Genomic DNA, 21,631 nt, shown 5'->3' with positions numbered 1-21,631 from the left:
TTCTCATACTTTTGTTTTCGGTGTTTTCCTCACTTTTCACGCGTCTGCTGACTGCCAAATTCAACCACAGGATTCCGCACGCCCTTAAAATAAAACCGTCCTGGCCCGCGGTTACTATAGAAACGCGGCGGACGCTTTGGGCGAAAGCTCTGGAAATCCAAACGCAGTCGATGCGTTGTCTTTTACGCAGGGCTGTAAACGTTGGATGACATCAAGCTATCGCGAGATCATTTCAAAATACAGACTGTTAAATGCACAGCCATGCTATCGCGATAGCCAATGTTATACGCCTTCTGGTCTGCGCAGCGCTGCATGAAGTAGTCCACTTCTGCGGTGACAGCCGTACTGCGGTGCTCTGGATGGGCTGGAAGTTTACGGAAAGTTCGCTGAAACGAGATATAATTGCTCGCTTCTTCACAGACAGAAGCACGCCGTAAATGGAGTGCGTTTGCGTATGTTAATTCATGTAACGTTAGATAGATTGCAGGTGCTGCCAGTGCATCAGATGCACACATTTTTGATATACTCCACATATTGCATTCACGCATGCTGAAGGGTTTCCAAGTGAGCATTAGTCATACTTAAGGTAGGGTGACCACCCGTCCCGCGTAGCGCGTGCGCGCACAGCGTTTGAAGCCCAATTCATGCGTCCCGCAAATTGAGACCGTGTCACGCATAATCAATGCTTGCTCAAAAAAAAGTTTGTCGCTCTATATCATCGAGCCCCAGGCAGCCAAACGAACATTACTTGAGAGTTCAGCACGCTACTGTTGCCACACCCACCCATCAGTTGAACTGCTGACTAGGTTGTTCCGATGTTGTCATGACAGCGCGCGCACATTCACACACTGGAAAGGAACTTTTAGATGCGCGCTCCAATTTTGCAAAATGGAGAAAGAGACTGAGTCTGAGCCAGGGGCGATTCTAGGTTTTCAATATTAGGGGGGCTCAGCCTCCAATGAGGATATATATATAGAGAGAGCCACACTCTAATAACCACATATTGTATACGTTACTAAAATAAATCATTAATAAAGAATATGCAGAAAAGCATAAATACAAGTTATTGTTGTTCAAATGAATATCACATTAGCCTAATCGGTCAATCTGCAACATTTATATTTCAAAGTGACAACAACAGTCACAAATCCATAAAATAAAATGTCACAATCAACTGCTGAATCATTATTTAGTAAAAATAACTTAATATGTTTCTCTGCCATTCATTCTGTTTAGCACTAGCGCTGTCACTCTCTCTGCATGACTGTGTGTTCATCTATTACCTCCACAATATGTTTTCAATGAATGATAAAAATACTGAAGCGTCTGAAAACGACATAGAGCTTCTGTACACTTTTATTTCCTCAGAACTCAGAACAATGAATAACACTGCCGCACCGGGCTGAACTACAGTAACTCTTATCTGCCCGTCCTCTTTACAGAGCTGTCAAAACTACCGTCGACTCTCTCTAACTATAGCACATCATCATTAATTACACTTTCTGTGCGCTACAATATCATCTTGATCGTCGAGGTATGCCGTCATTGGTGTTTAGTGCTTTCATTTGGCTTGAGGTAACGTTCACAAATAGTTAACGAGGGGTGAACGCACATAACACTTTTAAATAGTGAATGGGAAAGGGTCTTGTATCGCTTCCACATCATATTAGAATGCATTTATAACAAAGAATGGCAAAAATGCAGATGTCATGTTAATGAACACACCTTGTAAAGTTACTCTGCTAATGACGTTAACTCCAATGTGCTACTGTGTGAACTGAAGAATGCGCTAAATTACGCAGCCTAACGCCGTTTTCATAATATGAGTTTTAAAGGGGCCTATAAAGCGATCTCGAATTCTTGTACAGATTACATTACACACAATATTTTAGGGGGGGGGCTGAGCTAGAACTTTAGCTCCCCTAAAAAGGGCCTAGCAACGCCACTGGTCTGAGCCATTAATTAAAAAGAGACGGTGTGGGTTCAAGAAAGACTGGGAAAATGAAATAGCTAAAGTAAATCGTAAGTGGAAGTGCATTTGTCAATTCATTGAATGTTCAAAATATTGTGAATCTTTATTTTAAAAAAATATACATTGGCTGGCCTATTCATGAGCATACATCAGCTATTACACATGTTTAGGGGAATAGGGCATTATTAATATACCATATTAGGTGGTATGTGCTAGAAATGGGTAAACCACTATCAGTGAGTCTGTCCGGGGGGTGGGGGCACCGCCGCGCCAGGCAGTGTCCCACATTGTCCCTCAGAAACACACCCCTTGTCCCCCCTTGGGCTTATTAGCAGGTGGTCACCCTAACTTAAGGATGTCATGTCTGCTTGCTGTATAAATATGCAGTGCTACTATTCATAAATCACTCACAAAAAAAGTATGGTTCCTCAATTATCACAGTGTTTCCAAACTTCACAAGCTGTACAATAATAGATTAAATAGCCAAATAAATTGTATTTTTGGTTGCCATATGTCTTACTTTGGAAAATTGACATTTTACCTTTTATTCTTATATATTAGTAAAGGCATATTTAAGATGTTTCATATAGATTTGTGTTTAGTGTAAACTGAAGTTCAGCTTTGAAATACATTTTTTTTTTGGTTTGGCAATTACACACAACACATACAAAGAGCTAGAATAAAGGCCCGGGAGACAGGCCTTCTAATAAAAAACAAGAGAGCATTAACAAAACGTTAATAACTGATGATATAGTTGTATTTATATGCTTAAGTGCTGTAATTTTTTTAATCATTTTTTATTAGAATAAGACCCATTGCATTTTCTACCGCTTATCCGAACTACCTCGGGTCACGGGGAGCCTGTGCCTATCTCAGGAGTCGTCGGGCATCAAGGCAGGATACACCCTGGATGGAGTGCCAACCCATCGCAGGGCACACACACTCACTCATCCACTCACACACTCATGCACTCACACCCTACGGACAATTTTTTCCAGAGATGCCAAAGAATAAGACCCATATTCCCTGAAATAAAATAAATATATGTTATCTTTACTATTGATATTTGGAGTGTTTAATCTAGCTTGTCAGGTCATTAAAGGGATAGTTAACCCCAAAATAAAAATTCTACCCATCAAGATGCTCCAAACCTGTTTTAATGTATTTGTTTGGTTGAACACAAAGAAAGATATTTGAAAAATGTTAGTAACTGAGCTTTCTGGGTCACTATTGACTACCATTAGAAACATTTTTTTTGGTTTGAACACAAAATAAAACATTTCAAAGAATTTAGGAAAACAGTTCTGGGGCACATCTGAAGCCCAAATAATAGTAGTCAATGGTGCCCCAGAAATCTCAGCTACTAACATTCTTCCAAATATCTTGCTTTGTGTTCAACAGAACGAAGAATTACTTCATGTCATAATTTTCATTTTTGAGTGAACAGTGAAAAGATGACGTTTAATATACTTCTTAATATTCTGGCAGAGCTGTTGTATCATGTTGTTCAAAGAACAGAATTATAGGAAACGCTGCGAGAAACCAGGTAGGCCTAAAATAAAATCTAAACGCTTCTCATTTTTGTCGCTTACGTTTAAGTCAGATCTATCATGATGTGTCATCATTGCTCCTTTATAAAACTTTTAGATGATATCCAATCCCAGAAGCACCGTCTTTCATTTAAAGAGACAGCATGGCAGGTTGTTTGAGGATCACGTTCAAAGTGAAAGAGGGAGTTTACCATATGACTTGGTACCACTAAGTGACGGGAGCGTTGGTCTTAAGGTAAACACTGTTGTCTTATGTGTAACAGGAACATATTGTTTGCATCAGTGATGGAGATATTGGAGGAGAGATTAACCTGCCTGTTTTAATAACATGTACCTCAATGAGGAGCATCACTTAAGCGCTGAGCAGATCACAGCTATGTTGATAACCAAAATGAAAGATATCACAGAGGCGAATCTACAGAAGAACGTGCCAGTGTGTCATCTCTGTGAGTTTTCCAGAAGGTTCTAAAAAACATTAAATGTGTAATGTAGCCTTAAATAACCAAAGACATCATTTTTCCCTTGTTTGATATTTAAAGGATACCAGAGGCATGGAGCAGAAATAGAAGCTTTAACCGCATAATTTTTCTTTCAAAATAATTGATAATGCTAATAGTGTATTAAAGTGATATAAAGGCCTGTCATGATGTGTTAAAAAAAGTCTTCACTGAGACCACAGTCCATTTGAACCAGGCCTTGTTAATCTCCTTGAAAGTGCAAGCAGCCAATCGGACGGTATGTTTGTGTGTGTTTTTTCTTTGGCCGTGCAAATTATTTTATTATGAATAGATCCCCTCATTCTTCATTGATTCAGAAAGAAGGTCCGTGCTGGATGCTGCAAAGATCGCCGGTTTGAACTGCGTGAAGCTTATGAATGATAACACAGCAGGTTTCTTTTGAACTCGCTTTTCAATTCAACAGCACTTTGTCACATCTAAAGCAATATTGACACTTCTGTTGTTTGTCATCCCAGTGGCTTTAAACAATGGCATATACAAGGAAGATCTCCCAGGCGCTGACGAGAAGCTAAAGATTGTGGTGTTTCTGAACATGGGCCATTCAGGTCTCCAGGTTTCCGTTTGTGCGTTCAATAAAGGAAAGCTGAAGGTGAGCATCTGAATTCATCTGATGAACTGTAGATTTCTCCGCAGGTTTGCATTTTGAGGCATATTAATGCACGCTCTGTACTTTGCAGGTACTGTCGACTGACTTTCATCCATATTTGGGGGGGAATGACTTTGATCAGAGGCTGGTGGAATACTTATGTGCTGAGTTTAAGGCAAAGGACAAACTTGATGTAAAGTACAGGGTTCGAGCTCTACTGCGACTGACGCAGGAGTGTGAGAAGCTCAATAAACTGATGAGCGGCAACTCCACAGACATTCCTCTGAACATCGAGTGCTTTGTGGATGATAAGGATGTCTCTGGATTTATGAACAGGTACGCTTCAGAATATATCATCATGATATAAATAACCATATCAATTAAGTTAAACCATATTGGGTTGCCATCACAGATCATTTGCAGCCAAATGTTTATGAGGGAACAGCTGGAATAACAACAAAGTTGTTCAAGCAAGAGAGGAAGTAAATGTGTTTCTCCATATAGGGCTAAATTTGAAGAGCTGTGTGCCGATTTGATAGAGAGGGTGACCGTTTCTCTGGTGGCAGCTTAAGAACAGGCTCGCACACAGCTTCAGGACATCAGTCGCGGTAAAGATTGTTGGGGGAGCGACACGGATACCTGCGGTGAAGGCTCAGATCTGTAAGTTCTTCAAGAGGGATGTGAGCACTACTTTAAATGCAGATGAGGCAGTGGCCAGAGGCTGTGCATTACAGGTATGTTTAATTCTACATTGCTATATAACATAATATTAAAGGGATAGTTCACCCAAAAACAAAAGTTCTGTGATTTGCTCACCCTCTTTTAAATTCAAACCTGTATGACTGGCTTTCTTCGGCAGAAGCCAAAAGAAGATACAGTTGAAAGAAAAAGTATGTGAACCCTTTGGGCTTAGTTGGATTTCTTCATAAATTGGTCATAAAATGTGTTCTGATCTTCATCTAAGTCACAACAATAGAGAAACACAGTCTGCTTAAACTAATACCGCACAAACATTATATGTTTTCATGTTTTTATTGAACACAACATGTAAACATTCATAGTGCAGGGTGGAAAAAGTATGTGAAACCCTAGGCTAATGACTTCTCCAAGAGCTAGTGGGAGCCAGGAGTCAGCCAACCTGGGGTCCAATCAATGTGATGAGATTGGATGTGTTGATTAAAGCTGGCCTGTCCAATAAAAAACACACACCAGTTTTGAGTTTGCTGTTCTGAAGAAGCGTTGTCTGATGTGAACCATGCCTCGCACAAAAGAGCTCTCAGAAGACCTACGATCAAGAATTGTTGACTTACATAAAGCTGGAAAGGGCTACAAAAGTATATCTAAAAGCCTTGATGTCCATGTGTCCATGGTAAGACAGATTGTCTACAAATGGAGAAAGTTCACCACTGTTGCTACACTCCCTAGGGGTGGTCGTCCTGTAAAGATGACTGCAAGAGCACAGCGCAGAATGCTCAATGAGGTGAAGAAGAATCCTAGAGTGTCAGCTAAACACTTACAGAAATCTCTGGCACATGCTAACATTTTTGTTGACAAATCTACAATAAGGAAAACATTAAACAAGAATGGACTTCATGGGAGGACACCACGGAGGAAGCCACTGCTGTCCAAAAAAAAAATTGCAGCACGTTTGAAGTTTGCAAAAGAGCAGGGGCGTAGCAAGCTTTTCAAAAGTGCGGGGGATGGATGTGTTTTGTTTGTAAACAATGAAAACCTTGAACGTAATGACAGAAAGGTACAAAAGGTATAACATACAAGATATAAAAAGCTTCCCATTTAAATGTGTGATACTAGTGTCACCGATGTTAGGGCCGAGGGCCAATAACCACACTCCGGAGGAGCAGACACCCGAGGACACCAAGAGGCGGACAACAAGAAGTGGATTTAAAAGGGTAAGTATTTTATTAACTTAAAACATTAAAAGCAGTGATGCAAATGTTCGTGGGTGAGACAGTGGCTTCCTTCGTCTCCTCGGAAGTGTTCGTGAGACAGGCAGCCGACAATGCTCAGACTCGGCTGGTGTGTAAGTTCACAGAACGGTCCAGGGGATGACAGCAACTTCTCCTCTTCCCCGAGGGACAGACAACGACGGTGTTCGGGCTCGGCTGGTGTGTAAGTTCACAGAACAATCCAGGGGAGAACAGCAACTTCTCCTCTTCCCCGAGGGACAGACAACGACGGCGTTCGGGCTCGGCTGGTGTGTCAGTTCACAGAACAAACCAGGGGAGGACAGCAACTTCTCTTCTTCCCCGAGGGACAGACAACGACGGTGTTCGGGCTCGGCTGGTGTGTGAGTTCGTAGACCAGTCGGCGGAAGGACAACAGCTTCACCTCTTCCCCGAGGGACAGGCAATGGCGGTGTTCAAGCTCAGCTTGAGTCCGTCGCCACTCCGGGCACAAAGGAAAACCTGAACACAGCTTTAGGCAGATCAATTAAAAAGGATCTTCATATGCAGACGTCAATTGTCATTCATCTCAGTTTCTGGAGAAACACAGTCGTTAGACCTCACCACACTCGTGCATAAATCACTCTTAGGAATCCTCACACGTGTGTATTTCACTCTCTCAGACACTGCAAACTCACTTCATCTCCACAGTGATTAGTCGACCTGTTTCTCCTCTTGCTGTAGGGTGAATGACTCCAAGGATGGCGACTGCAGAAGTTTGACGTGAACACATCAGCGACCTTCCCCTCTGCTGTGTAATCTCTTCCCACTAGAACACCGATCAGACATCCAACCTTCAGCTCTCTCCGGTTACGCCGCCGTCAAGACACACACCAGCCCAGATACACCACACCACACCTTGCTTGCCCAGAACACCACTCTTTTATACACCCTTGTCCTGAGCGCGTGCTTCAATGAAGCGCAGCTTAATTCCCTTCAGCTGCCGCTTGTTATGGCCAGCAATCAAGCCACCCGGTGACACCCTCCCCCACCGGATCCGTTCTAGTCCCGAGAACGGGGTCCCGACTCCCATTCTCTGTATCTTGCAGGGGGTACTCCTCTAGTCTCCCGTTGGGAGCGTCGAGCTGGGGCCTCGGCCTCCCCCTCCCTGGGCTCAGGAGTGGGGGCCCTTCGGATCATAGGCCAGCCCACCCAAGTTGGTGCAGGGGCCACAGGTGCTGGCGGCGCCTCAGTCTCTTGTCGCAGGTAATTTGGACAAGGACGCAGCAGGTTTCGGTGCAGGACTCTCACAGGGCCTGACTTACCCTCGGGACGGATGGTGTACACGGGTTGGTCAGGCCTTTGCTGTTGCTCCACTACGTAGGGGGTGGTTTCCCACCGGTCGCTGAGTTTACCCTTCCCCTGGCGCCGGTTATCCCGCACCAGTACCCGTTCTCCGGGTAACAAAGGAGCCTCTCGAGCGGTGCGGTCGTACAATCTCTTGTTCTTCTTTGCTGCTGCCTCCAGATGCTTGGTTACCTTGTCATAGGCAGAGTGGAGTTGACGATGGTGTCGGTGTACCCATTCAGTGGTGGTGGCGGGAGCTTCAGCCGGGACTGCTCCTAACAGCAGATCTGTGGGCAGGCGCACATGCCTCCCGAACATCAGGTAAGTCGGGGCATACCCCGTTGTGCTGTGGATGCTGTTATTATAGGCCTGCACCAGAGCCGGCAGGCTGTCCGTCCAGTAACCTTGGTGGTCTGCATCTAGTGTTCCCAGTAGACTCAAGAGCGTCTGATTGAAGCGTTCGCACCCTCCGTTCCCCTGTGGGTGATAAGGCGTGGTGCGGGTTTTCCGGCATCCGTACAGACTGCATAGCTCCTGGATGACACGGGACTCAAAGTTCGGCCCTTGGTCAGAATGGAGCGTCTCGGGACATCCAAAGGGCTGGAAGACGTGTCTCCATAGGGCACCGGCAGTGGTGGCGGCGGTCTGGTCCAAGGTTGGTATGGCCCAAGCGTACTTAGTGAACAAGTCAGTCACTACCAAGATGTTCTGGTAGCGGTCTGTTGGGCGACTTAAGGTCAGGAAGTCCATAGCCACCATATGTAACGGGGCTCTGGGTCGCACCGGAACCATAGGGGCCCTCACGTCTCGCCGGGACTTGAACAGCGTGCAACGGGGGCATCCTTGTACATACCTCCCCACCGACTCTTCCATACCACTCCAAAAGAAGTGTCGACGCAGTAGTGATACGGTCCGTTCTTGGCCCTGATGTCCTAACTGGTCATGATAGGCCTGGAGCAACGGCTGAATCTGTGCTTCGGGCACCACCACCTGAGACACCATCTCATGGGTCCTCGAGTCCAGAACAGACCTACAGATCACACCATCTCGCAACTTCAGCCTCTTCCACTGCCCCAGAAGCTTCTTTACCCTCACCGGATGTCCCTGTCGTTCCTCCACCCCAGGGAATTTGTTCCTCTCCAGGTAAGTCCACAGGGTAGCCAGCCCTTCATCCTGCTCTTGCCGTTCCCTCCATCGATGAGGGTCCCATCCCCAATTTGCTGGTATACCTTCCGCTCGTGCTCCAGGTGCTTCCACCACTCCCACCATCAGCCCTTCTTCTGGTTCTGGCCCTGAAGTTCCCCCTTCCCTAGCTGGTGGTAATCGGGACAGGACATCGGCATTTATGTGCTCTCGGCCTGGTCGATATTGTAGCCGATAGTTGAAGTTGGCGAGCTGGGCCACCCACCGCTGCTCCACCGCTCCCAGCTTCGCGGTCTGCAGGTGTACCAGCGGACTGTTGTCGGTTACTACCAGCACTTCGGCTCCCCACAGGTAATCCTTAAACTTCTCGCACAGAGCCCACTTCAGGGCCAGCAGCTCAATTTTAAAAGAGCTGTAATTGGCATCGTTCCGTTCAGCAGGGTGGAGGCTCCGACTGGCGTAGGCAATGACCCTTTCTGTCCCGTCTTGTCGTTGGGCCAGTACGGCTCCCAGCCCGCTATTGCTAGCGTCAGTGTAGAGGACGAAAGGCTGGGTGAAATCGGCGTAAGCCAGAATGGGGGCCTGCAACAACTCCTGCTTGAGTCGGTGGAAGGCGGTCTCGCACTCCTGACTCCAGGTGATGGTAGGGGAACTTCGGCTCCGCGAGTTACCGGTACCGGCCAGCAGCTGATTCAGGGGTTTTGCAATTTTTGAGAAGTCCTTTATGAAGCGTCTGTAGTAGCCGACGAATCCAAGAAAGGACCGTACCTGCCTTACGGTCTTCGGAGGGACCCAGCCCTGCACTGCAGACACCTTCTCCGGATCAACAGCCACTCCTGCAGCGCTCACCCGGTGCCCCAGGAACTGAACCTCTCTTCTGAGGAGCTGGCATTTCCCGGGCTGGAGCTTCAGTCCATACCGTTCCATTGCCCGGAAGACTTGCTCCAAGTGTGACAAGTGACCATTGAAGTCAGGGGAGTACACGATCACATCGTCTAAGTAAACCAAGGCGGAGTCCATCAGCTGCCCTCCCAGGCATCGCTGCATGAGCCTCTGGAAGGTCGCAGGAGCGTTACAGAGGCCGAAGGGCATACGATCCCATTCAAATAGGCCGAAAGGGGTGGTAAAGGCAGTCTTCTCGCGGTCCTGTTCCTCCATCTTCACCTGCCAGTAGCCACTCGCTAAGTCCAGGGTAGAGTACCAGCTGGCGCCGGTCAGTCCCGTAAGGGAATCCTCGATCCGGGGCAAGGGAAAGGCATCCTTCTTGGTGACCAAGTTCAGTTTCCGATAGTCTACACAAAACCTCCAAGAGCCTGTCTTCTTGCGGACCAGGACAATTGGGGCGGCCCATGGGCTGCTGCTCTCCCGGATAACTCCTCGTCCCAACATTCCTTTCAGTAGGGCTCGTACTTCCGTATACAAAGTCGGAGGGACTGGGCGGTATCGTTCTCGACTTGGTGGGGCGTCTCCAGTAGGAATGGCGTGCTTGACTATGTCGGTACACCCATAGTCTTCGTCGTGGGTGGAGAAGACGTGTTGCCACTTGGCCAGTAGACTCTGGAGTTTGCGGGTTTGTTCTTCCGTTAGGCCCTCTCCTTCCAGGGACTCGCTCTGAAGGTGGCCCGGCATGCCCTGTGCAGTGGAACCAGGACGAGACTCCTTCTCCGCCAGGCCAACCTCGACCACTGTGGCGCTCACTTGGCAGAAGCGGACCTCCTGCTCCTCCCTCACCTGGTGGGGGTCTACAGGCGTGATACGGGTCAGTCGTTGGTGACGGTACAGATGGACGGGGTAAGTATTCGGGTTTCTTACTTTAACTGCGACTCGGCCCCGACGGGCTACTGTTAACCCCCGAGCGACTTCAACAGTCTGGCACTCCCAGTGGGGTTCAACAAGGAGGCAATCTTCAGGGCCATAGGTCCGACCTGGCAGCCGAACCCAGACCACAGCTTCGCTCCGGGCAGGGACAGAGACAGCATACCGGCAGGCCACCCGACCCACGTCCTCCCGGTCGCGTTGGAAAATCGCCACCTGCACCCGCCGACAGTCAGTCACAACACGCTCCCACTCCTTCTTCTCGGCTGTGGAGGTGTAACGAAGAGGTCCAGCCTGGAACAGTTCCTCCCAACAGTCCATGATGACATTCATCCCTAACAGGGCTCGATGTTCTCCCAGACAGGAGTCTCGCACGATCACTACCCCCTTCTTCGGGATTGTGGTGCCGTGAATTTCGAAGTTGGTGACCTGGTATCCGATGTAGGGGATGCGCAGGCCATTTGCCCCACGCAGGGTGAGCCAAGGGACTTCAGCTTCGGGTAAGTGATGAGCATCAAACAGATCTTTGGACAAACTCTCAGACAACATAGTGACCTGGGACCCTGTGTCTACCAGGCACCGAACAGTAACGCCATTGATCTTAATCTCCAGGAGGGGACAGCGTCCCACTAGGCCGTCTCGTGGAGCTGAGTCCACACAAGGGTCTATCCGGGGGGTCCCGACCACTTGACCCACAGTGGCCGGTCGTTCTAAAAACCCCCTTGCGAGCTACGTCGGGAACCGCATTGGCGGCTGTAGTGTCCGGGCTCTCCGCAGGTGTTGCAGATCGGGCGCCCCTGCTCATCCCACTGGAACCTGGAACTGAACGGACGGCTGGTGCGTCTTCCCGGATCTCTCCCTCCGTCAGAATACGAACGTTCTCGAGGTAGGGGCAGGGGCTCTGGCCGTCCACGGCGGAGTTCTCCAAGAATGGATTTTGAGAGTTCGGCCATTTCTTCTCGGACGTCTTTCATTAACTCCGCACGTAGGGTCCGCTTCCAGTCGGTCGGTTCGGGCTGTGTTGGGGCACTCATTCCACTTGCAGCCATACACACCGGTGTTTCTACAGTCTGATGGTGATCTTGTTCCAAGGCTAGGGCCTCCTTACGTACATCTTCGAATGTCAGGGTGGCGTCCCTTCGAAGCTGTAACCTCAGACTCTGTCGTATTGGACCTTCTCGTAACCCCAACAGGAACTGGTCTCTTAACAGTGTCTCTTCCTCTCCCAGTCCATGATGTTCTCGATTCTTCAGCCTGGAGAACAGTTCCCGTAGTCGCAGAGCGAATGCTCGCAGTGTCTGCCCAGGTACCTGCTTACAATTGAAAAACTGCGTTCGTAACACTGCCACCGGAGTCGAATCACCGTATTGCCCAGACAGAAATTCGAATATGGCCCGTGTGGTGGCTCGGACGGCTTCAGGTGCTGCTCGGACTTCTCTCTTCGCCTCCCCCTCAAGTGAATTCAAGACAAACTGTATCTTCTGGGCTTCACTGAGCCCTTGCAGTCCGGCCAAGTACTCCACTTGCGCCCTCCAGTCCGAAAAACTCAACTCAGAGCCAGATCCACCATACTTTTGAGCCCACGGAACTCCCATGAACATAGATGCCATCGGCTGCCGGACGGCTGGCAAGTCCTCGTCCGCCATCCTGGGTCCTCCGGCCGCTCAACTCCGAGTGGTAACCCTGCCGACTACGCCAAAAGTGATGTCACCGATGTTAGGGCCGAGGGCCAATAACCACACTCCGGAGGAGCAGACACCCGAGGACACCAAGAGGCGGACAACAAGAAGTGGATTTAAAAGGGTAAGTATTTTATTAACTTAAAACATTAAAAGCAGTGATGCAAATGTTCGTGGGTGAGACAGTGGCTTCCTTCGTCTCCTCGGAAGTGTTCGTGAGACAGGCAGCCGACAATGCTCAGACTCGGCTGGTGTGTAAGTTCACAGAACGGTCCAGGGGATGACAGCAACTTCTCCTCTTCCCCGAGGGACAGACAACGACGGTGTTCGGGCTCGGCTGGTGTGTAAGTTCACAGAACAATCCAGGGGAGAACAGCAACTTCTCCTCTTCCCCGAGGGACAGACAACGACGGCGTTCGGGCTCGGCTGGTGTGTCAGTTCACAGAACAAACCAGGGGAGGACAGCAACTTCTCTTCTTCCCCGAGGGACAGACAACGACGGTGTTCGGGCTCGGCTGGTGTGTGAGTTCGTAGACCAGTCGGCGGAAGGACAACAGCTTCACCTCTTCCCCGAGGGACAGGCAATGGCGGTGTTCAAGCTCAGCTTGAGTCCGTCGCCACTCCGGGCACAAAGGAAAACCTGAACACAGCTTTAGGCAGATCAATTAAAAAGGATCTTCATATGCAGACGTCAATTGTCATTCATCTCAGTTTCTGGAGAAACACAGTCGTTAGACCTCACCACACTCGTGCATAAATCACTCTTAGGAATCCTCACACGTGTGTATTTCACTCTCTCAGAAACTGCAAACTCACTTCATCTCCACAGTGATTAGTCGACCTGTTTCTCCTCTTGCTGTAGGGTGAATGACTCCAAGGATGGCGACTGCAGAAGTTTGACGTGAACACATCAGCGACCTTCCCCTCTGCTGTGTAATCTCTTCCCACTAGAACACCGATCAGACATCCAACCTTCAGCTCTCTCCGGTTACGCCGCCGTCAAGACACACACCAGCCCAGATACACCACACCACACCTTGCTTGCCCAGAACACCACTCTTTTATACACCCTTGTCCTGAGCGCGTGCTTCAATGAAGCGCAGCTTAATTCCCTTCAGCTGCCGCTTGTTATGGCCAGCAATCAAGCCACCCGGTGACACTAGTAAAGTATAAAAACACATTCGGAACACACAGAAAATAAGTCAAAACTCTGTTGTGAAAATACACAACCTTGCTAATGAATCAGAAAAACTTTAATAATCACAGGGGGGAAGACAGTGGAAAGCTTGATAGTGACATTGGTCTGACAGGACTGTGACCGCTAAAGTTTGCTTACTTGCACCTTAAAAAGGGGAGATATAAAAAAACACCCACACAAAGCTTTTTCTCTGGTGGTATAAATAATGTAACAATTTTCTGTTTTTAAACATTAAAATAATATACACTTTTCGTTCATAGTTCTTCAACAGGTACAATCAAACATAATAGGTAAGTATCCACAAAAGTATTCAGCTAAACAAAAAAAGCAATGTTCAAAATATCAAAATCAATAAACCCATAAATACAGTGCTTAACAAGGACAATTTGTCCCTCCTCCTCGTCAATTCCCTGCCTTCTTCATCACAGTTACTTTATACATTGCATGCCACATAAATAACCCAATTTAGCTATTTCTGAACAATATCCCAATTTCCAATTAGCATTAGTCTAAAAACTAAATATAATTCAGAAAACACTCGACATATCAACAAAACATAAACAGAACATCTCCCCAAACACATATCAAGGTTATTTAAAAACTTTGAAAGCATAAACACTCATTCAAAGTCGCTGGAAAAGGAACACGTAAATAACCATAACCGTTCCCGCCTCTTCAGCACGAGCTAACCGATAAATCTAACACACCAAGAGAGGCGGGACTTAAGGCAGAACAGCCAATCATCATCCGGTCACACTCAAAGCCGGTGTTCTGATTGAGTGGGAGGGGAGAGGAGAGGAAGCAGCCGCATCGAGCGCAGACACAGAGCGGACAGAGAAACGCTGGAGTGACTGCTGTAAGGCGTTTTGTAAAAACTGCAAAAAAAGTGCGGGTGTTTAACCCTTTCACCGGGAAAAGTGTGGGTGTTAAAACACCCACATCCCCCACGGTTGCGACGCCCCTGCAAAAGAGCACCTGGATGTTCCACAGCACTACTGGCAAAACATTCTGTGGACAGATGAAACCAAAAATTGAGTTGTTTGGAAAGAATACACAACGCTATGTGTGGAGAACAAAAGGCACAGCCCACCAACATCAAAACCTCATCCCAACTGTGAAATATGGTGGAGGGGGCATCATTGTTTGGGACTGCTTTGCTGCCTCAGGCCCTGGACGGCTTACTGTCATCGATGGAAAAATGAATTCCAAAGTTTATCAAGATATTTTGCAGGAAATCTTAAGACCATCTGTCAGTAAATCAACAACAGAATGGCTTCAACAGAAGAAAATACGCCTTCTGGAGTGGCCCAGTCAGAGTCCTGACCTCAACCCGATTGAGATGCTGTGGCATGATCTCAAGAGAGCGATTCACACCAGACATCCCAAGAATATTGCTGAACTGAAACACTTTTGTAAAGAGGAATGGTCCAAAATTTCTCCTGACCGTTGTGCAGGTCTGATCTGCAACTATAGGAAACGTTTGGTTGAGGTTATTGCTGCCAAAGGAGGGTCAACCAGTTATTAAACCCAAAGGTTCACATACTTTTTCCACCCTGCACTATGAATGTTTACATGTTGTGTTCAATAAAAGCATGAAAACGTATAATGTTTGTGCGGTATTAGTTTAACCAGACTGTGTTTCTCTATTGGTGTGACTTAGATGAAGATCAGAACACATTTTATGACCAATTTATAAAGAAATCCAAGTAAGCCCAAAGGGTTCACATACTTTTTCTTTCAGCTGTATTTTGTAGAATGTTGGTCATAAAACAATGTACCCATTGACTGGTTTTGTGTCCATACAATAAAAGTGAATGGGTACCGCCGTAGACCGGTTACAAACATTCTTCAAAATATCTTATTTTGTTTTGTGCAGATCAAAGTCATACAGGTTTATGACAAGAGAGTAAATGATAACAGAATTTTCATTTTTCGGTGATCTATCCCTTTAATTTCGAACTAAGTGCTTAATTTTGTTTATTTTAAATACAGTAATGGCCAAAAGTGATGTACATCTTTGAACAATATTTGCTCAAAATACCCTCTTAGAATAGACTAAACCATTAAAATATGTGTGTGGTACAAAATGGATTAATTCCAAACGAAACAGTCTGGTATTTATTGGACAAATTATGCGGCAAAGTGCCAAACTACATATCAGAGAATATGGGTTTATTTTAACATACAAAAATGCATACAGAGCCAAAAAAGTTCAGTGGACATATATTTGATCAGTTATAGATATGATTTTATTCTTTCTTCTGGTAAAATTTTGTAGAAATTCTCCTGGGCCTTGACTCAGAAAGACTAAGAAAGTTTTTAATTCATCTTTAATAAAGAAGTGAATTAAAAAGTCAATAAAGATTATAAAGACTGGATTTTAACTTAACAATGATTATAATCCAAAAAACATTTTAGTATTCTGTCTGAGTTTGTGGTGGGAGACATGTTGAGGACCAGTTTGAAAACAGCCATTTATTTTGTAATAGATTTAAAGGTCCAGTGTGTAAATTTGGAGGACTTATTGACAGAAATGCAATATAATATACATAACTATGTGTTAAGAGGTATTTAAAGTCCTTACATAATAAAAGCTATGTTTTAATTCTTTAGAATGAGCTATTTCTATCTACATACAGCGTGGGTCCCCTTGCATATGATTCACCATGTTGTTTCTACAGTAGCCCTAAATGAACAAACTGCTCTATAGAGCGTGTTTTTTAAATATGTTGTCTCCTTCAACAAAGAAGCAAAAGCGTGATGACTTCTTTGTCCTTTGTCAGCCACCGTAGTGCTTTAAAAGGGAGGGGGTGGAGTGAGCCGCTGGTTCCAATTCGCAACCTTACCGCTAGGTGCCGCTAAATTTCATACACTGGACCTTTAAAGTAAACCAGTGTATTTTCTGATATTCTGCACATTCGATTCCATAAAAAATTATGTTGTGGCATAATGTTGTTTCCATAGTGTGCCATGATGTCCCCTGCATTCAAAGTACGAGATTTCACAATCACAGATGCTGTCCCCATCTCTCTTTCCTGGACCAACGAAGCAGATATAAGCAAATCGTAAGCCTTTCAGTTTGCATACTCTCAACTGTCATATCTGAGCCAAGCATCGGGAAATGTGTAAATTTGTATTATTCTTCAAATCTGATCACATGTTCCAGATACCAATGCACCTCTGTCCTTTCCCTCCAGCTGCCATGAGATATTTGGCAGGAACCATCCCTGTCCCTCAGCCAAAATCATCACGTTTTACAGAAGCAAGCCTTTCATTTTGGAAGCTTTTTATTCGGTTGGTGTCTCGCTGCCCTTTCCAGAGGCAAAAATTGATGAGAATCAAGGGCATTTCCCTTCTGGTCATTACAGAGTGAGATTTGGGCGCCCAAAGCATACTAACACATTTCAAATCAGACTTTGAAGCAGTGAATGCGTATGAAGTTTCATTTGATAACTCCACAGGAGAATATAAAGTGCAGAAAATTCAACCGCAGGAGAATGGAGAAAAGACAAAGGTCAAGTTCAGAGTTGAAGTCAATTGCAATGGTGAGTCAGCGTGACCTCAGCCACTGCGGTCATGAGGGTCAGCGCTGATGAGAATGAAACTACGGAAATAAATGGGGAGTTGTACAATGAAGATGGCTTTGACTTGGTTGGTAGCATGTGGCTTTCCGTCTATGGCAATGTGTACTAACAAATAACTTGTGCGCTATTAAAATCTAATTTTTGATCTCAGACGATATTTGTTTTGCATAAATGCTTTTTAATTAATTAGCAAATTATGTTGTATTATGTATTCTCTAGAAATTTTTGTCATGTCTGTACACACAAAAAATCACTTAAATGAAGGGGGAAAAGTGGTGGGGGTACATTTATGTTGGAAATATTCAGTTTATAACATAATTCTCACTGTTATGCTTTATAAAATGAATGATAATGGGTTTTAATGAGGGTGACAGTGGGCGATTGGCACCTTGTTGCGATTCAACCGTATCGCATGGAATGTAATCAGCACACTTTGATTTTAGGAGAAAACACAAGAGACAAGCTCTTTTCAGCTCTCCATAGACAAAGAAAGCCTGCCAACAGCACAGTGTCCCCCCCATGAAAACCGAGCAGAATCATACAAATGCATTGAATGTAAGTGAGCCACATCTCTCAATTACCATGTGCTCAATCCAATTCGCTTTTATATACGGTAGTATGTACACAATAAGTCGGTCTTTGGATGTTCTATACTTAAACTGCAATTGTCATTTGGCAGTTTGACAGACTGTCGTACCCCTTTGCTAATGGTTGTTATTCATTCTCCACAGATGAACGGAGAGGTAAACAATTAACCTCCTTATGCTAAAAAAGCAAGGACGAAGGTAAAACACTTTGGACTTTCCATCGAGGAGACGATAAGCCAGCAGTTACTAAAGAATTGCCTCAGCACTTACATCGATCAGGAGGTACTCTAGATTTTCAAGGGTTAACTGGAAAAATGTGAATCATTATTTCATAAAATATCTCATGGTCCAAATGCAATATTTTGGCCTAGAGGACAATGTTATCGCTCAGTGGTTGCTCTGTTCTGGTTGGGATGTAGATGTTTGTAATCAGTCAGTAGTCAGTTGGATGTACTTAAATAAATAACAAAGAAATATAATAAAAATAATGCTTTACAATTGCTATGGGAAATACAGCACAGATAATTTGGTCTTGAAAGAACTTGTGAGATCAGAATGTTGACTTGGTGTCCACATGACACAACTGAGATACTAAAGTGCTCTTATTTTGCCTTTAATGAAGGTTTCTCACTTATACAGTACATATAAATAGTATACAGGTTTATGAAGTTTGACATATAAAGACATTGTGATGTCAAACCTATCCGTCTAAAATACTCTTTCTTTCCTCACACAGAAAAAAATGACACAGCAAGATTGGCAAGAGAAAAGGCGAAACAATGCCAAAAATGCAGTCTAAGAAAATGTTTATTTTTAAAGACACAAGCTTCAGGGCCCGTATCAAATGTTTCTAAATGTTGAGGTAATTTATTATCTCTGCAGATTGTCTGCAGAGGGGCATCTATTTGTCATTTTAGAAGAATTTCAGTACTAGATGTTTGTATATTTCCTATTTCATGAGCACTGTTTCTGAATTATAATTCTTTTAGTAGGATTAATTCAGAATAAATAATTCATTTATAAGTATTTAGTTGAACAGACCAGAAATCTGTCGGCTGGTTAACGCAACATAAAATAACACGAAACGAATGAGAACTGGCCGTACGAGAAAGGAGAAGACCAAGATAGACAGACCTACCTTAACAAGCTGGAAGACATCCAAGTGAGTTGTTTACTTCTTCTTATAAACACAAACACATTTGTGTGGAAGATTAGTTTTCTCTGAGACTATCACAACAACAGTAGAGTTATGTCCAACCACGGTTTGCTGTTTTAATTGACTTGCACTGTTTCGACAGCTCGAGGCATTTGGAATGACATGCGTTTAGTTTCAAAGCTGGAGACTCATTTGTGAAGCTTTCAAAATCCGTAGCACTTTAGGAAGAACGCTAATTGGCTGTGGTGTGTAGCGAGTCTAGCAGAGGCGTTCATGCTTACAAACAGTGATGCATTAGAGCTGTATTGTTTTATTCCACAGAAACTGGGTTCGACCTGTGCAAGACAGATTCCAGGAGTCCATAAAGAGACCCAAAATGTTTGAAGAGCTGTCAGCCAAAATGCAGAGCTACATGATTATTATTTGTTAGTTTAAGAATGGAGTAAGTACTGTACATGCTGCCACTTTTACTTTATTATTTTATCAAATCATCTGATGGATTTGAGGAATATTCCAGCTCAATGAATATTGCATCATCCTAAGGGAGATGTTAGATGCTGTTAAATGTTTGCTTAAACAATGTAACGTATACAGTCCGGTTTCGACATGGATGTTATTAGTTTCGGGAATATTTCAAAAATAAAAATGAGTAAAATACTTAATTTGTAATACTATCTTATAAATAGGTGCAAAAAAAAAGATCACAATTCCATTAGATGCTGCTGTTGTTGCAGAAATTACACACTTTATTGTCTCACCTTTAATGTTAAGTGGAAATGTAAATGCTAAGAATAATGTTGGATCTATCAGTAAAGTGCAACTTCAAGCACTAATCATAAATTGCCATTATTATTCTGTCAGAAGGTGGTATACATATGTCACATAACGCTCATCGTTGAGTGAGTGTTACACAGTAACTTGTGGATGAAGTCATAGATGCTTGTTTATTGTTAAAGGAACAGTTCACCCAAAATAAAGTCTTAATTACTGATAACGGGTTGTTTCGAACCTGTATCACTTCCAGGTGTGGACTTAGTGATTTGGTGGCCGTAAGTGATTTCGTGCATGGGGCCCCAACAGTTGCAATGATAACCCTTATTTTGCCGTCTCTTTTTCTATCTTTTTGATTAAACTGTACGTCTAACTTTCTGTAAATAATTTGTTTCAAAATGAATTCACAAAAAAAACTAAATTCACAAACTAACTATTTACACTGTGATATTATTATTTTTGTTGTCTCAAGACGTTTCATGTATTTTTAACCTTCGAACCGTTTTTCTTATTTATGAAGTTTTAATCGCTTATACAATCTATTCAACAGAACGGAAATTACAGTCATATCGATGCTGTGGATATGGACAAAGTCAGAGAGTGTGTTGAAGATACACATGTATGGATGACAAACATGCAGAATTCTCAGGATAGACTCACACCCGATCAGGAACCCGCCATACACAGCACTGAGATCCGGAAGAAATTACAGGTGTGGAGAATCTTCCAGTAACATGTTTTGTTGTGGGAAATATAGCAGCTATAGAGTTCTATGTCTGAGCAGCCACATGGGGTTTCATCCTATTTGTTACAATGATGAACACAGAGAAAGATATTTGGAAGAATGCTAGCAATTGTAAGTTCTGTGACATCATCCGCTACCATAGTAGGAAGGAAAATTCTGTATTTTTTGTCCTGTTGAACACATAATGAGATGTTTTGAAGAATTTAGGGAAGAAAAAGTAAATTACCAACATTATTCCAAATATCTTTCTTTGTATTCATGGGAACAGAGTAATTTAAGCAGATATGAAATAACATGAGCGTGAGTAAATGATGACAGCATTTTAATTTTTGGATGAACAAATTTATAAATCAATATTTTTAGGATAAAAGACTTATTTGTTAAAATTGATATGCAAGTTTTGACAAATTAGGGTTAAAGTCATTTAGTCTGTGGGTATGTTATCAACTTTATTGATGAAACTGTTGTGTTTGTTTATTGAACAGTTTTATTGTCTTTTATTAAACATTTTTTCTTGTGATTCTCAAGGCACTATACAACATTTGTGAGGAGAATGTATCCAAACCCAAGTCAAGGGTCAGCTTTCCTATGGATAATAACATTCCACCAGAGTGCCCACACAACAAGAATAGCCCAGAAGATGTTACAATGGAATACACAGATTTTGTTGAAAATGAAGTGAAATGCAATTGTGTCAATATTGAGTAGCCTGGTGGGAAACATTGTTTGTCATGACCTGTTTTTGTTTTATATATTTGATGTAAAGAGGCACGTTTGAATTTTTCTGTAGTTTTTTTCTAAATGTTTAAGCCCGTTGCACATTGAGTTCGATCTTCCAAAAGTCTATGGGAAAAATGCGTACTCTTTCTGTCGAGTAAACCACACTTGAAGGTTAGCCTACAAAAATATGTCATCTCTGAGGTACTGGATTGAAAACCATCTTTCTAAATTACATACATTATTGGAGATGCTGACAAAGTTGAAAATCTATCAAAAAAAGCTTCTAACACCATGTAAACTATGTTACCATTTAGCTGTTATTGCACTTAATTTTTTATATATAGTGAATTAAACCG

The 21,631-nt window shown here is 44.1% G+C and overlaps 2 protein-coding genes across 3 annotated transcripts in view; one reads left to right on the top strand and one right to left on the bottom strand.

The window, feature by feature from the left end:
• Window positions 1–926, bottom strand: part of b3glcta (beta 3-glucosyltransferase a) — a 49,360-nt gene extending 48,434 nt beyond the window's left edge. Inside the window, exon 1 of one of the 2 annotated variants that reach the window (XM_056756427.1) lies at window positions 34–926. In XM_056756427.1, coding sequence (XP_056612405.1) covers window position 34 — 1 coding nt within the window. In that variant the 5' untranslated portion in view covers window positions 35–926. Of the gene's footprint in view, window positions 1–9 lie in introns of both variants that reach the window. The other variant, XM_056756426.1, reaches the window with a different exon arrangement.
• On the top strand, window positions 252–21,263 carry hsph1 (heat shock 105/110 protein 1). The gene is given in 23 exon segments (XM_056756036.1): window positions 252–433; window positions 3,461–3,518; window positions 3,620–3,757; window positions 3,866–3,951; window positions 3,953–3,968; window positions 4,312–4,411; window positions 4,496–4,629; window positions 4,718–4,962; window positions 5,131–5,230; window positions 5,232–5,360; window positions 16,677–16,777; window positions 16,910–17,070; window positions 17,174–17,257; window positions 17,260–17,363; window positions 17,740–17,808; window positions 17,810–17,851; window positions 18,028–18,165; window positions 18,620–18,746; window positions 18,960–19,045; window positions 19,361–19,369; window positions 19,371–19,481; window positions 20,361–20,522; window positions 21,084–21,263. Coding segments are annotated over 23 exon segments (2,562 nt in total).
• Window positions 21,264–21,631: the final 368 nt, after the last annotated feature.

The sequence above is a fragment of the Triplophysa dalaica genome, chromosome 9 (genome assembly GCF_015846415.1).
Source record: "Triplophysa dalaica isolate WHDGS20190420 chromosome 9, ASM1584641v1, whole genome shotgun sequence".
NCBI classification, from domain to species: Eukaryota; Metazoa; Chordata; class Actinopteri; order Cypriniformes; family Nemacheilidae; genus Triplophysa; species Triplophysa dalaica.
Note: the sequence above shows the minus strand (reverse complement) of the source record. Positions and strands in the feature narration are given on the sequence as shown.